We start from the raw sequence: 15,668 nt of genomic DNA on the forward strand, positions 1-15,668 counted from the left end.
CCTTCCTCGCCCAGTGAGTGCCGCCCGCCGCGCCCACCCCGCGCCCACACCGCGCCCACACCGCGCCCACCCCGCGCCATCTCACCTCTGCCCCCGTCTCTTGCAGTCTGGCCGAGCACAGCGAGCACAACATGATGGACGCGTGGAACCTGGCCATCTGCCTGGGGCCCACGCTGCTGGCCGCGTGGGGCGAGGGCGGCGCGCAGGTGACGGCGCAGAACCTGGTCAACGAGCTGGTGAAGCGCATCATCCTGCACCACAAGGAGCTGTTCCCGCAGGACGTGGCGCCGCACACGCTCTACCGCCGCCCCGGGTCAGCCGCCTCCTCCTTCCAACCCCTCCCTTACAGAACCCCTCCTAACATAGATAATAAATAAATCACTTCAAATTTCATATTTATCATTATTCCTTACAAACATTTTCCGATGCCATGAAGTTTTCCACTGCTCGGTACTGGACGGGCCTCGCTGCCCGATTCTTCTTTTCCGATTTACACATTTATATTACTTATTCTTCGAAGCGATTGGTACAGTTTGAGATCAGCGACATCTTCACACACACACACACACACACACACACACTACATCTGCCAAAACAAAATATAGACAATCCATTATTGGCTCAATGAAGGTCGCATTGTGTGTCATTGAGACATTGGATGTGTCATTTGCAGAGAGGAAGATGACGAGTTAACGGGCGAGGGCGCGGGCGAGGGCGCGGGCGTGGGCGTGGGCGAGGGCGAGGCGGAAGGCGCGGCGGGGGAGGGGGGAGATGAGGCGGACGCGGCCGCGCGCACCGATGACGAGCACGACCTCAACGACGACCTCTCGCTGTACGACGACGAGGATGACCTGGAGGAGGAGGAGGAAGACGACGGTGAGCTGCACGCCACAGCCGCACTCCGCAGCCGCACGCCGCACTGATAACGATACATTTATTGAGATGTGCGGTGTTGCAGACGAGGACGCCAGCGACGAGCCGGATGCCGCGAGCACCGGCGCGCCCGCCTCGGCGGTCAGCGGTGTGGCGAGCGGCGCGGCGCAAGACGTCGAGCGCAGGTGCGGGATCTGTGCTTTTACTCCATACATGAAAACAGTCTGTCACAAAAGGCTCGAGTAGTGTACTAGGGGGCCTCTTGCTCATTTTTGTCAGGACTCGGTTGGTCCGTTTGCACCCATTGATATTCCCGAGTCCGAAGCGCGCCGAGACGAGAGTCGCTTTCCTTCGTCACCTTCATTTGGGGGTCCGCACTAGCTCACAAAGACTGCTTTTTAATACGTGTATTGTACGTATTATTGAGTACGTGCGTCCTTAATACATTTGTGTGAGTCGGCGATAAAGTGCTGTCTGTTCTAGCTGACGTGTCTGTGTGCGTGTGTGCGTGTGTGCAGGCGGCTGGCGGAGAGCACCCCGGACCTCGTGCTGGACCTGCCCGCGCGCGCCGCCGCCGACACCTTCCTCTGCAACCGCGACACGCTCAGGAAGCGCCCCGCACCCCCCGCCGCACCCCCCGCACCCCCCGCACCACCGCACAGGTAACAGCATACGTCTCTCATTCATAATCCCCTTGCACTCTTCTCAAACAGTTTAAAACGTTCCGCAGTTTTTGAAAACAGAACCGATACTCAACACATCGTTGACATCGTTTTGTTCATCAGGCAAACTTGTCCCGGGAGCGACGCAGAGGAGGGCGAGGTCACGCACCCGGCGGCGGCGGGCGCGACGGGCGCGACGGGCGCGGGGGGTGCGTCCCCCGCCGCGGGCAGCCCGGTGCCGGCGCGCAACACGCTGCGCGTCGCCGCCAAGTTCGCCGAGCTCACGCTCACCGGCGGCTCGCTGAAGCCCGCACTGGCCGCCAAGCCCGCGCTGCTGCGTCGCCCCACGCCGCACCCGCACGCGCGCCCGCCGCCCCCCGCACCCACCGTACCCACCGCGCACGACGCGCCCGGCGACGCCTAGCCCGACTTTGAGTCAAGGAAACGCACAGGGCGCTGTGGCCGAGAGTTTTTATCATTTTATACTTTTAAGTCAATAATCGAGACTGTTTTAGCTTTTACAAATGGCGCGATTCGTGCTGAGTATGTGTTAGCGAGATGTTTTTACTGTAATTATACAAGGATTGCTTATTTTTGTACTGTGACCTGAGAATCTCTGGAGCGTACAATAAATCACTATTAAGCTCTGGACTGTTGTTTTATTTCGACCTTATGATAAAATAATGTATTCATTATGAGGTGACCTCTAGATGATGTTGTTATGTCTGTCTGTCTGTCTGTCTGTCTGTGCTGTCCGAGGTGACGACAGGATGACAAGATGACAGGATGACAGAGATGACGGTATGTTTAGTACAGATACCCGCGGCAAAGCAACTTTCGTTTCATCGACACGAGTACCACAGTTCAACACTAAAAAATTCTAAATAATATATTTATTTATATACCTATATACAAATATTGCCGAGTACAAAATGTCGCCGTCATTGATGTACTAAAGAAAAAAATAATAGAGTATTATTTTTTTATAACGGCAGCGTTCCGCAAACAATTTTGTGAACGATTTAACTTCACGTTAAAATAAAAGTGATGATAATGTATGAAGCAGATTTTTATAGCTAACTAAGTTGCTGTCGCGTGGATATATAAAAACAGTTTTTTTATATCTATATACAGGTTGTCCCAAAATTCAAAGACAAAACGGAAATGGTGTATAGCCAGCTCGATAACTACACCGGGAAGAATACTAAAAAATCCATCTCTTTTTGTTAAAAGTTACATTAACTTTTGTAACTTTTCTTATAATTTGGTACCATCCAACATATGATCAGACACTGTGTGGCTACAAATATGAAGATATTCTTTCAATTTTTTTGTATTAGCTACCTAAGTAACATAGCTATTAATTAAAGTTAAAAATTGGACCAAAATATTCGTAATTTTAGCACAAAAAATAATTAACTTTGACTGTTTTGTTGAAATTTTATAACATTTTAACTTTAGACCAACTTTGACATGCTTCTGTGTAAAAAAATGTATGAAGAGTACCATGACACTAAATTTTAAAAGTACGCGCAACTCATCAAGTTTCTAAAATGCTTCAACACTATGATAAAACCTGAGAAAATTGTATAAAAAATATTTAGAACTAAAATTGAATATTTTTCATAGTTATTAGGAATTTTATTAAGTGTTCAAAAAAGTTAAAAAAAACCTTTATTCATAGATTTTGAGGTGCGAGCGAGACAGACATACATGTCAAATAACATGCATAGATGTTGAAACATCAAGTCATTATCAAGTGAGCAACATAATTTATTAAAAAAGCCATTGTATAGTCCTTTTCTTTATTCCCAGGACATTGCGGGTGATAAATATTTATATAAATACTGAAAGTACTAACAATGTAAAATCGGTAAATTTCTACTTTAGGACTGATTTAATATTAGGAGTTGAAAAAAAAATGGACAAAGTAATTTTTTTTTTTAAATTGAATTTGCAAATACCATAATATTATATAAATTTTATTCATAAATCAATATAGCTGTTAATTTTAACTCTTACATATAATGTATTGTTTAGAATTTAACAAAATGTAACGAACTTTTTGAACAACATTTAGAAAAAAAAATGCGCCGATCTTTTCCCGCTGCGTGTACTAGCCGCTTGCCTGCCTGGCCGCCTGGCCGCCTGGCCGCCTGGCCGCCTGGCCGCCTGGCCGCCTGGCCGCCTGGCCGCCTGGCCGCCTGGCCGCCTGGCCGCCTGGCCGCCTGGCCGCCTGGCCGCCTGGCCGCCTGGCCGCGAGATAGCTCGGCTCCGTATTTACACTTTATACAATTGTTATTTCTTAAAAAACAACACAATAACAAACTCAATAAAAAGACGTTTGGAGTTTCTTAAATAATATAAATAATATGTATTGTCAACAACATTTTTGAATTAACGTAAATATTTAAATGACCCGTGAGAAAGATATCTTTTAAAATGGTGGTAAGTAATAGAGTAGGAAATAAAACATTAAAGGGAGGGCACTAATATCGCAGGCAGTGGTCGTGGTGCAGCGCGTGGTGCAACGGCGCGGCGTTCTCCTTGTCGCGCGCGTAGTGCGGCGCAGCGTGCCCGGCGTGTCCGGCGTGCGCTGCGTGCCCGGCGTGCCCGGCGTGCCCGGCGTGCCCGGCGTGCGGCGCGTGGCTGGCGGGGGTTGCGGCGGGCGCGGCGTGCGGTGGCTGGGGCGCGTACTCGGGCGGGAGCGGCGGCGGCTCGTACTCGTCGCCGGAGCCATCCGAAGCTTCCAGGTATCCGAAGAGTCTTGCGGCGCCGGCGGCGCGCTGCTCGCGACGTCGTATGGCGCCGGCTGCGGGGAGAGCGGGGAGCGGTGGTGCCGGGGCGGCTCCTCCCGCCACCCCGGTTGCACCCCCCGCGCCCGCCACGCCCGCCGCGCCCGCCGCGCCCGCCGTACCCGTCGTGGTGGCCGCCTGACTCGACGAGAACGCGCCCGCCGATCGTCCAACGCCCGTTGGAACTTTTAAGTTGCGGCTTTCTATATGGCTAGAACAATTGATATTATTAATGTTAATAAATTCATTAAGTTAAGCGCAACATCGTGGCAGCAGCGGCTCGCTTTCACACAAAAACTGCTGAATTAAATTAAATATGGTACACAGATAGTTATTTAATGAAATATCGTTATTTTTACAGTTAGAAGCTTGTTGAAACTGATTTTTTAGGCTGCGGATTTGATACAAATGATAACAACAGGGAATAGGTAATGTACGTATGTTTGTATGGGACAATGTTACCTTTTCGTGAATGTTTTGTAAGTTTGTTTGTAAGAATGTTTTGTTGTGATATTTTATTGTTTTAAGTAAAATAATTAGCCTTAGTCATTAAACTTTCCGAGCGGGCACGAGCCCAGAGCCCCCGGCAGTGTGGGGACTTATCACTGTGGTTCACTTAGGCAAGCCGATACCGGGAGGTCGATGTGAGGTGGGCGATACTAACTGTGCATCGCGCAGGTGGAGCGCCAGCTGTTGCGGCTCGTCGGCGAGGTAGGGGCACTTGGCGCAGGCCTTCTTGTTGTGCACTTTGTGGACGTGCGTGGCGAGCCGCTCGGCGCGCGCCGCTTTGTATTCGCAGAGCGCGCACGCGAACGGCTTCAGATGCGTGTTGAGGTGCCGCTTGAGACACCAATTGTCGACGCCCGACCACGCGCAGTAGCAGCACGCGTAGCGCCGCTCGCCCTGTAACCCGCACCCGCACTCGCGTCACACTCTGTTCCCTATTCCGTGCACGTCCGAGTCTCCGCAACCCCTCGCCCCTTTTATTTTTCTTTTTTTTTAAAGAGGAGAGACCCATTTATGAGCCGTCTACCCGCTCGGGGGGAGCGTGCAGGTGTGTCGGACTCAGCCACCCCCCGGCCCGTATAAGACCGGAGGGGAGCTACTACCGACCAAAACTCCTCTGGCACCGCCATCCCGCCTGTGCCGGGGACAAGGTGACAGTTATCCTTATCCTTGTCCCCGGCAGGCATTCTTCCTTTTCAGGACACGTCTGTCGTGTCTTACTATCCTGAGCAGGTATAACGAGTGTCGACGATAAAGGATCACATTTGCGACATTACACCTCACCTTGCGACGTACCGGGGAGGAAACGGTCGGCTTGTGTGTGGGCGAGGCCGCGGGCTCAGCCTTGGCCAGCGGCGCGCGCTCCAGCTTCACCGGCGGCGGACGGCACTCCGGTGCCGGTGCTGCGTCGCCTGCGCCCTTGCTGCAGTAGTGCGCGCCGCCCGCGCTCGTGCCCGCCTCCGGCTTGATGCCGCTCGAGCGTCTGATACGATTCAGATCGTACGGTTGATCTCGGTGCATCCGCAAAAAATGTTTCTTGACGTGATCCGCGCGGTTAAATTGTTTTTGGCAGAGATAGCAGTGGAACGGTTTCTCGTCGCGATGGATGTTTTCGTGACGAGTAAAGAGGTCGCGGCGGTCGGTGGCGTACGGGCACGCGGCGCACACATAGCGTTTGCCGGCGTCGCCGAGCGCGGTGGGCTCGCCGCTGGCGGTGTCCGCCGCCGGGCCCGGCCCGCCGGCGCCCTCCGCGACCCCCGCGCCCCCTGCTCCCGTGCGTCTCTCGGTGCGTGTAGTCTCCACCTGTTATCGAGTGTTCGTATCAACGACCATGGCCAAAGAAGAGCCTGTGCGTGATATCACATGATTGCACAACAAGGACAGGAACATGTAGACCACACGTGTTCTGTGCAAAACCCACCGCAAGCAGGAAATATAGAAGGCTGGAGCGCACGTCATGCACACTCGGTAGCCTCATTAAAATCGTTCACCACAACACACACACACATATGTTACCCGTGGAAATGAGCCTAAGGAAAGCTAAGCGAAAGGTAGTTAAGCGCAAATATATGAAAAGATATTGGTAGAAATAGAATGATTCTTTGTTAACCAGCAGTAAGGTGGATTATTGCCGGTGCACCTCCTGTGCATTTACTCTGTATGTTCGGACTCAGTTCTAATCTGAGACTGAACTGGACGTACATGTTTGTCCTTTGAGCCGGACATGAAACATAAATTAGATTAAACTATAGACTCCTAAGTAACTAGAATTAAAACTAACATTGCAAATGATTTGTTGTAGAGGCGAGCGTGAATCGCGTCGGCGACGTACCTTGGTCTTGAGGCGCTGCAGGTAGCGGGTGAGGTCGTCGAGCGCTGGGTTGTCGCGTAGCAGGTGGTCTGCGGCCGCCGGGTCGGAGTGGTGGTCGCGTGCGAGGTGCTGCCGCACGGCGCGCGCCCACCCGCTGGCGAAGCCGCAGCCCGCCAGCGGGCACTGGAAGGCGCGCGCCTGTGAATGCGTGCCCAGCCAGTGTTCTGCCACGCGCGCCAGGAAGCCGACGCACTCGCAATCGGTGCACTTGAACAGTCGCTGCGCCGGGTTGTAGGCGGCAACGCGCGAGTGCGCCCACGCCAGCGGCTCCTCCGCCGCCGTCCACCGGTCCTCGGCCGACGGGTCCGTGCGCGGGGTAAAATTTGCCTGTACGAAATACTATATAATATATATATAGTCTTTCTTATATATATAAGTGACCACTAGGGTCGCCCGCGACATCGTCAGCGCAGGATTACAAAAGAAGCTAAACTAGCTGTCAGCTACCTTCCCGCTAGTCCCGTCAAAATCTGTCTAGCCAATATTTTTTTCTTCCATACAAAAAGACATTTTTTTTTCTTTGTCGGCATCGTATTAAACATGCTTTTTTTCGATATTTCATGGAGACGCAGTGTGTCAATTTTATTAACAAGAATATAGATATATAGTTTAAACAGAAAGACGATCGGTACGACGACGAGAGTAATAAGTAGATGACGATATTGAACACCTGCAAGATGCCGGGTGGCGGGAATCCGTTCTGCATGAGAGCCGCCAAGCCCCAGGCGGTGATGTGCTCCTCGGGACGCAGGTCGTCGACCAGCTCGCGCTCGGCAGGAGGGTACTCGACGCCGCCCGCGACGGCCCCGCCCGCCCCTCCCGGCCCGACGCTCACGTTGACGCCGACACCCATAGCGGCGTCCTCGCCGTACAGCTTCTTGGTGATCTCTTTGAACATGTCCTCGCAGTCCATGGTGAGCGATGCCACGCTGGCCACTCCGCCACCTCCTTCCATCTTACCTTTTTAATTTATACTTCTTTATTTCACTCTGCAAATTTTAATCCAGAATAAAAGGAGAGTCCGATGGTATAAATATAAAAAATTGTAAATTTCACGAAAGTACCTCGTTGGATTTCATATGGACATAAAAACTACTTAATTTCATTAATGACGTCAGTTCGGAAACGCCACCAAAGCTGATCATGCAGTTCGCCGACACCATATTTGTCGATTCTAGTCGACTGGGCTCAGCTAGATCCTCCGGAAATGAAGGCTTTCACTGAGATCGTAGCTGGCACCTACAGTTATCTGAGGCGTACTTAAAAATTGTAAGCGTGAATATCGATTGCTGTGTCGCATGCGGTGGGTCCCCTCTGGTGGTGCCGAGGGCGCCGGGCGCCGGGTGCCGCTGGGTGTCGGGTGCGATCCAACGAGATACGTTCGAGAGCGGGCCCGCGCCTCTTCCCACCCCGCGCCGCCCGCTGCAACCTGCAGCCGCACCTGCTCGGCCCGCCGGCGGCCGCCTACTGGGCGCGAGTGGGCGCGAGGCGGCGGCGATCGATGGCGAGGGGACGTCGCCACCCCGCGCCTCCTGCGCCACCCCTTGCCCCCGTGCCGCCCAGCGATGCTCGCCCATCGATCCGCGACGTCGGTCTGTCGCGAGGTTTCTCACAAGCTTAAATATAGCCTCTCTCATAAATATATTATACATAGATAGAAAAGTCAGTCACTCATTTGATTCCACCAGAAAAATCCTTGCCACAGAGAGAAGAATTCAGTCCGTTCAAAGTTACACTTATACATACAGAAGGATATACTATCTTACTATAATACATATATGTCAAAACATGTACACCGCCCATGGTATAGCGGGGTACGCTATTTTAACAAATAGTACACCCCTTGCACCCGGCAGGCGGCGGCGCATTGCCTGCCGCGACCTCCCGCGACCTCCACTTATCTCCCGTTATTCATTGAATCTGTTTTCATTATTACATAGTTTACAGCACCTTTTAAAAAATTTAAAGTAAATAAATATGAATACCAGTAAATCAGTGGAAGTCGTCGTGAATAGGTCAGAGGAATGGTCCACCGCGCCATTAACGCGTCGCCACCGAGCGCCTCACTGGCTGACCTGTTGGTTGACCTCAAAGTAAAAGGAGTATAGTCAAAGCGGGCTATCTGAGCAGGTGAGACAGGCGGATTCTGGCACGGTTCTGAACGTATATATTCAAAACATGGTCATAGAAAATGGCATAAATGAAAATTTATGACATCGCAGCTATAATACATTACGAAAAAGAACTTGTGACTCTTTTTTAAGCCTTAAAGGAGGAGGGCGCTAGTGAGCTGTCATAATTTAGTTTGACTTATACCCGCCCGATTAGATATCCTGTTGCAAAAAAAACTACCACTATCAAAAAGTAATAAGTTAATGTTAGTGAATGGGAATTATATGTATTGGAAGGAAAATATTAAATTTCCCAAATTCTTATGAAATTTTCATTACATAATAATTATTATTAAAATTAGCGAAGCGCGTAAAGTTGACACGTCGTCGCGCCGATCCTACTGAGGGTTAGTGGTACGAGAACCTTACTTCATTTTTATGATGGTAACACATTTTCTGTAGCTAATTGACTTCTGCAACAAGTTAAAGAGTTGCAGATCCGTTGCGTATCCCTAATGGACATAAAAGGAGATGTACACAAAATCTTTCTTATACATCTCCTATAATTTTCAAATTCGCCTTCGCCAAATACACTTCCCCTTTTGGTTGGGAAGGGGCAAAAAAAGGCAAAAAGGGGGAATTGGGGCTCCGGCATCCCACTTATCAGATATGTCGCAAAATACTCTGTTTCACCTATCTTTTGTGAGGTTGTGGTATTTCGCAGGGCGCGAGGCGCGCGCGGCCGATGAACCGCGCGTGACGCCGCCGCGGCCTATCGACCCGCTACCTATTGATTGCGCGACGCGCATTGCGCGGCACAACTCGGTCGCGCACGCTTCCCGCGCCCGCGCCCGCGCCCTCTGCCTGCCCCCCGACGCCCGCTGCAGCGCTGCGAGCGCCGACGCGACTCGAACGCGCTATAAATACGCGCGTGCGGCCCTCACCCACTACCCTCTAAACGCTGTTTATTTTCTCATCGTCCGCGATTGCGTCGCTTCCGCGCCTCTCTCGGTGTGCGCGGCGGCGGTGCGGCGGTGCGGCGGCACGCTTGGAGCGGGGCGCTCTCCGGCCGCGCCTGCGCGCTGCGCCCCGTGTCCGCGCCTGCGCGATGCGCGCAAGCCGAGGCGACGGCCGCTGCTGTTCGCTCCGGCCGGAATCGACTCCTTGTGTTAAATTTGTGTCGTATCGGAAGCCGTATATTCGAAAGGTTTTTTAATAATTTAACTCTTTCAAATGTGTGCGGAACGATCTGAGCTACGATTTGATTATCGTACAAGTTAAAACATAGTTGGGTGCGTGTGGAGCAGCGCGGCGGCGCGGGAGGCAGCGGGCGCCGTGCCGCCGCCCCGCCGCGCCCGCGCGCCCGCTCCGCTCCTGTGACTTTGTCCCCGTTCGACATGTAGGAGACATGTTAAAAGTGGCAAGCGTCCTGTTTATGGAAGAGGTAATCTGCATTTCGTTCATAACATACAGTATGGTAATTCATAATTTTTTTTTTAAACGGTGTCGATCATCGTCGGCCGCAAGGGGCCGGGCCTCGGCTGCTGTCGAATGTGTTTACACTAAAACACACAAGTAATATCTGGAGCGAAAGAGTGGATAGGGACGATACGCCTACAAGCGTGAGCGAGCCTATACCACATGACATGACTGTAGGGGTGCGGGCGCAGGGCATTAAATGGGCGTGCGGGCTCTCGATCCTGGGGCCCAAAGCAATGGACGCATTATGTTCAAGGACGCCAAACTAATTTAACACCTGGGCGATCAATATAGTTAAGACCAAGAGTTCGCAGGCGTGTCATATAGTGTACAACACTGTGATCTGTCTGTAGCGGGACCTCCATCTCTAACAATCAGCGTTCAAAACATTTACATGTACTTAATGGTTAATGTCAATCTGTTAACGCAGACTAAAACGTTTCGAATGCAATTCACCGACTCTACATTTTGCCTGGGCAAATCACAAACGGGAAACTATGAATTCTTCAATGAATGACGGCAAATAACATCGTCATCAAATTACACAATTGCAAATTGTTACTTATTGATATCATTTATCATTACGACTTCACAGGCGTCTCTTGTAAAACCAATCAACGGTCGACATACTATTGCAAAGACTGACAAAGTCATCTGACACGGTGACCATAAGGCGGAATAAATTATTATAATTCAGTAGCGCCCCCCCCCTCCCCCTATCCCATCCCTTTTTCAATGACAAAAAAAATCACAATCGCTTAATGTAGCTGTAGTGTCACTTGTTTTTATATATTTTCCTATGGCTCTGTAGGTTTCATATATTTTGTGACAGAAGCAAGCACGATAGCAGCACTTCTCTTACCGGCTCTAACAATGTTGTTGTTCTATTTCTCCGTATTGTGTCAAACTCAGGCAAGTTAAGTCGTTATTGAACTTTTTTTTTTTTTCAATAGGGGAAAAACTATCAATTTTTTACAAAAACACAGACTTCAAATAATAAATAAACTTAGTCAAAAAAAAATATAAAATAATTCGTTATAATTTTATCCATATTGTACAATTATTGATCTTTTTACTTAGTCTTGTGATAAATCCGTTTATGCAATCGCCAGCTTTTAAATAAAATGAAAACATTAATAAAACCTCTTAAACAAATAAAAATATAAAAGTAATACATATACATAGGTACACAATAGAATCGAGGAACTTCTCAAATGTGTTGTTGTCACCACATTGATCAGGCAGATGGAGGTCGTGCATCCTGCAGCACCTACATGCCACAGCTGAACACGGTACACTTGGCTGTATCTATCGGAAGCACAGTAATTACGTGGGCTGGTGTACCATACGAACGATGGACACATCACAGTCGATACGTCGGTCTCTGACCATCCAGTAAAGTGTGAGACCTGTCACAGTTAACATATGATCGATCACGTTACAGATGTGCAGCCTGGGTGCGCTGGCGCGAGGCTGCCGGCCGCCTGGCGCGCGCTGCTGCCTCTGCTGGTGTTGCTGCTGCTCCTGCTCCTGGTGCGTGCATCACCCGAGTGCCCATTGTTAAATATATCAAATAACGCCTAGCTGTCAGCTAGCCCGCTGACTGGTGATCGACGTTTGACACGTCGCGACGTTGAGTCAGATACACCAGTCTGCGTCACTCTAAAACCAGCCTATTGTGATAATTTATAACAAACATACTTACATACTGCGAAATTTTGTTATTCCTTATTTAGGGAGAAGTTTTCTAGTTGTCATGTAATATAACATGCAGTTCGGTTCCAGGTCCAAGTGGTAAGTTCGGGCTGAGGAGGGCATGAGAGGCGCGCGGGGGGAAATGCACACCGAGCTGAGCTGACCATTACAATTCTCGGATGAAACAAACGAAGATCTCACATCCTGCGCAGTACTGAGAGACGTGCGCGCGCGCGCGGGGCGGGGGCGGGGGGGCGGTGAATGATAAATTGAGTTTAAGCACCAATCTGCAATCTATACAGTTGGCAACTAAGCCTTTCCGAGTTTTTTTTTTATAATTTTTTTTTTATTATAAGAATTTTATTTTTGGTCATAGAAAGTCTGGATGGGTTATGTGAAGGAAGATATGTAAAAATTACGATACTTCCATACAAATCTCCACCACCACTTTCACCCCTTTGTCGCGTTAAAAATAGCCTATGGCTATTTCTCAGGCTCTAGACTGTCTGTGTACCAAATTTCATTTAAATCGGTTGAGTAGTTTAAAAGAACAGACATATAGACAGATAGAGAGAGTAACTTTATAATATAAAAGATTAGTAAAGATTTTCCGAATACTGGTTACTGAGTGCACGGCAGTGTTGGACACTGTCGCGCACTGGGGCGCGGCACTCAGGCAAGGCTCTGTTGTTGCAGCGCGGCGGAGCGCGCCGGGGAGCGCAGCGCGGGTGGTAAAGCGCGCCGCCCCGGCCCGCACGAGCCGCTGCTGGTCGACGGAGATGCGCCGTGAGTCACTTCGCTATCCTTTTATGTGTGCTCATTACTTTCCATATTATGTTTACCTTTCTGACGTCGTTTCACCAAACGGCTAACGTGACCGTTGCTCTCGCAGGCCTACGTTGGAGGAGATTCAGAGCTGGGGCCAGTCGTTCGACCGCCTCATGCGAAGCGCAGGTGAGGGCGCGAGGTTCTTCACTTTATAGCATTAAGATCGATAAAGCAAGGTTATCGAGGGTTCGAGTATCACAGCGAGAGGTTTGTGTGTGAGAGAGCGAGCTCATGACGGCTTGCTCGTTCGCAGCGGGGCGCCGGGTGTTCCGCGACTTCCTGCGCGGCGAGTATTCCGAGGAGAACATAATGTTCTGGCTGGCGTGCGAGGAGCTGAAGCGCGAGACCGACCCCGACGCTGTTGAGGAGAAGGCGCGCTTCATCTACGAGGATTACATCTCCATTCTGTCCCCGAAGGAGGTGAGCACCACAGTCATACGTCCACTCACAAGCAAATCTATTATTTTCTCATAATAAAAATGTATAGGTAATAAAAAAAATTGTAATGCAAAGGCGAGGTTTGTTCCGGTGTTGATCGTTGGCAGGTGTCGCTGGACTCGCGAGTGCGGGAGACGGTCAACCGCAACATGGTGGAGCCGACGCCGCACACCTTTGACGAGGCGCAGCTGCAGATCTACACCCTCATGCATCGCGACTCCTACCCGCGCTTCGTCAACTCTCCACTCTACAAGACGTTGGCGCGACTGTCGGCCGGATCCCCACCGCCGGCGCCGGCGCCCTCCGCGCCCACCGCGCCCACCGCGCCCACAGCCCTCACAGCGCCTACAGCGCCAACTGCACCCGCCGCCCACCCTGCGCCCGGGGAACCCGCCGCGCGTTGACCGGGGACCGCCTCGTGCAATATACGCGAACATTGTGTCATTTTTCCTGTACATAGTTTCGCTACATATTGATTAATTATTTAACGGTTACTAATGTAAATAGACATTATTTGTAAGAAAATTTAGAGAGAAGTCCGCGGCCGTCGAGGCAATATCGCTGGTCCACCGCCGCTGGCGCCTTTACCCTGCCTGTCCCGTTCCGTGGCCCCGAGCGCCCGAGCCGGCTCCCTCTTCCCTTCTTGCCTTTTGTCCTTCCTTCTCGTGTACGCGAGGCGGGCATTGCCATTGCGGCGTCTAGTTAGAAGCAATAATAGGTGGACCAATCGAGTTTGCCGGAAATTCAACGAAACGATACATTGTATTATTACATCTATCATTTTTTTACTTCTGTAAAATCTTAGAATAACTTTTAGTGAGATCATTGATCCTCATCTTCGGTCTACGTATATGTTGAACTAAATACATTTTATATCAATACTCGTAAATTAAATGTTTTATTTATTTATCCACCAAACTGTGAGCGGGAGCTGTGGAGGGAGCTCTCATTGCGCGCGCAGCCGTGCGTCTCATTGCTCGTGTGTTGTGGTCACTGCGATGACAGCCGCGCTGAATTCGCACCACTATTATTTGTAGAAATCGAAATTTTTTTTTTTTTTAGTCTATATCCACTTTCTAGTCGATAAATTTTTAGTCGATATCAATTCTGGGCGCCGTTTCTGCTGCGCCACAACACATGGCGCTGAAGCGAGATATCGTTTGATTTAATCGCGATGTTTAGTTACAATGCCTCGCTACAAATGTATCTCCTGTTGGTCTAGAGCATTAGGTGTCCGTGTTCCGTAAAAGTCTTGCGTTCTTTCATTGTTATTACAATTGTTTGTCTTCCAAATTTCGGAAATATTGTCTTCCTAAGCCTTCAGTCTTCCTAAGATTCAACTAATAATAACTGAATACTATATATCTAATTCTATGCACACATACATGTATTCTATACTTATTCTCTCCAAAATACTTAATATAAATTAGAGTGTACAGAATTAACTATAACCAAAAGGACATAAGTGAAGTATAGTGAGACATTGTATTGAATTAAAAAACATGCATTCGTGAATAATACTCGTAACATACGGATAATAATGTTTATGAATAACATAGCTTATTGTCTATCACGTTTACAAAATTATAAATTAAGATTAAGACCAATGAAACAGACTACTAATGCCATCTGTCCTCTGAGTTGCAATGCATTCGCGCGATATGCTAACTCAAGTAGCAAAAGCTTCGTGGGCGGTTAAGACAGTCTTAAATAAATAGTGAAAATGGTGAAATTAAATGAGTATTATGTTGATGTTTAGAGGTTCTGTAGGAGGTTTTTTTTTTTTTTTTTTTCCCCGAAAATACACCCTCCCGGGTGGGAGTGTCATGTTCCACAATTTTTTTTTTTTTTTTACATGGGTTTACTCGCTAAGTTAATTACAGGTCCAGGCAGCAGTCTTCCTAAGCGATTTGATACTATTGTCTGACTGCTGCCTGGGCACAGTGCTCCTAATATCTAACTTAATACTATGCCTAATTCTATGCATACATATATCTTATACTTATACTTATTCTATATATTAAAAAAAATAAATAATTACTTAGATATAGTTACTTACAATATATGTTGGAGTTTAACTATATTCTAAACAGCATTAGTGTAGTAGAAAACAACACAAGGTGACATAATGTTAAATTTGAATTAAGTTTCATTACAAAAGAGAAATAAGATAAAAATAAAAGTAAAGATAAAAACGAAATAAAATAAAATTATAAATAACACAATATAACATAATATAAATCATAACATCTAACGCCATCTGCCTTCTGGGTTGCAGAACATTCGCGCGATTTACTAACTTTACTAAACGGGATGAGAAGATATTAAATGTTGTTGAACTTGTTTATTGTCTATATGGATGAAAGCAATAGATATTATAAAACAATTATAGTAAGTTTCGACTATACCG

General features: G+C 48.8%; 3 protein-coding genes across 3 annotated transcripts in view; 2 read left to right on the forward strand and 1 right to left on the reverse strand.

Annotated features, from left to right (window-relative positions):
- The window catches only part of LOC106113614 (SLIT-ROBO Rho GTPase-activating protein 2), a 12,681-nt gene extending 10,942 nt beyond the window's left edge, over nucleotides 1-1,739 (forward strand). The window contains exons 7-11 of the mRNA XM_013306448.1: nucleotides 3-13; nucleotides 107-313; nucleotides 674-876; nucleotides 959-1,058; nucleotides 1,392-1,739. Of these exons, the coding sequence (XP_013161902.1) occupies nucleotides 3-13; nucleotides 107-313; nucleotides 674-876; nucleotides 959-1,058; nucleotides 1,392-1,539 (669 nt within the window). The 3' untranslated portion in view covers nucleotides 1,540-1,739. The remainder of the gene's footprint in view (nucleotides 1-2; nucleotides 14-106; nucleotides 314-673; nucleotides 877-958; nucleotides 1,059-1,391) is intronic.
- Nucleotides 1,740-4,024: 2,285 nt separating this feature from the next.
- chn (zinc finger transcriptional factor charlatan) lies at nucleotides 4,025-8,160 on the reverse strand. Its single transcript, XM_013306449.1, has 6 exons — nucleotides 7,772-8,160; nucleotides 7,378-7,696; nucleotides 6,669-7,034; nucleotides 5,621-6,139; nucleotides 4,995-5,233; nucleotides 4,025-4,541 (listed from the first exon to the last, which is right to left on the reverse strand). Exons 2-6 carry the CDS (start codon nucleotides 7,660-7,662, stop codon nucleotides 4,025-4,027), a joined length of 1,926 nt encoding a protein of 641 aa, XP_013161903.1. The 5' UTR covers nucleotides 7,663-7,696; nucleotides 7,772-8,160.
- Nucleotides 8,161-10,155: 1,995 nt separating this feature from the next.
- Dhit (regulator of G protein signaling double hit) lies at nucleotides 10,156-14,147 on the forward strand. The gene is made up of 7 exons (XM_013306492.1): nucleotides 10,156-10,262; nucleotides 11,742-11,830; nucleotides 12,083-12,091; nucleotides 12,689-12,778; nucleotides 12,885-12,946; nucleotides 13,074-13,240; nucleotides 13,366-14,147. Exons 1-7 carry the CDS (start codon nucleotides 10,227-10,229, stop codon nucleotides 13,660-13,662), a joined length of 750 nt encoding a protein of 249 aa, XP_013161946.1. The 5' UTR covers nucleotides 10,156-10,226; the 3' UTR covers nucleotides 13,663-14,147.
- Nucleotides 14,148-15,668: the final 1,521 nt, after the last annotated feature.

Source organism: Papilio xuthus, unplaced genomic scaffold (genome assembly GCF_000836235.2).
Source record: "Papilio xuthus unplaced genomic scaffold, Pxut_1.1 DF828177.1, whole genome shotgun sequence".
Lineage (NCBI taxonomy): Eukaryota > Metazoa > Arthropoda > Insecta > Lepidoptera > Papilionidae > Papilio > Papilio xuthus.

What these genes read in the sequence shown, in the direction of transcription:
- chn (XM_013306449.1), bottom strand. Translation starts at nt 7,662, where the DNA reads ATGGAAGGAGGTGGCGGAGTGGCCAGCGTGGCATCGCTCACCATGGAC. An exon ending in CGCCACCCGGCATCTTGCAG is followed by an intron (nt 7,035 to 7,377) that starts GTGTTCAATATC and finishes TATTTCGTACAG; the next exon opens with GCAAATTTTACCCCGCGCAC. An exon ending in CTCCACCTGCGCGATGCACA is followed by an intron (nt 4,542 to 4,994) that starts GTTAGTATCGCC and finishes CAATTGTTCTAG; the next exon opens with CCATATAGAAAGCCGCAACT.
- Dhit (XM_013306492.1), top strand. Translation starts at nt 10,227, where the DNA reads ATGTTAAAAGTGGCAAGCGTCCTGTTTATGGAAGAG. An exon ending in GCGTCCTGTTTATGGAAGAG is followed by an intron (nt 10,263 to 11,741) that starts GTAATCTGCATT and finishes ATCACGTTACAG; the next exon opens with ATGTGCAGCCTGGGTGCGCT. An exon ending in CCGCCTCATGCGAAGCGCAG is followed by an intron (nt 12,947 to 13,073) that starts GTGAGGGCGCGA and finishes GCTCGTTCGCAG; the next exon opens with CGGGGCGCCGGGTGTTCCGC.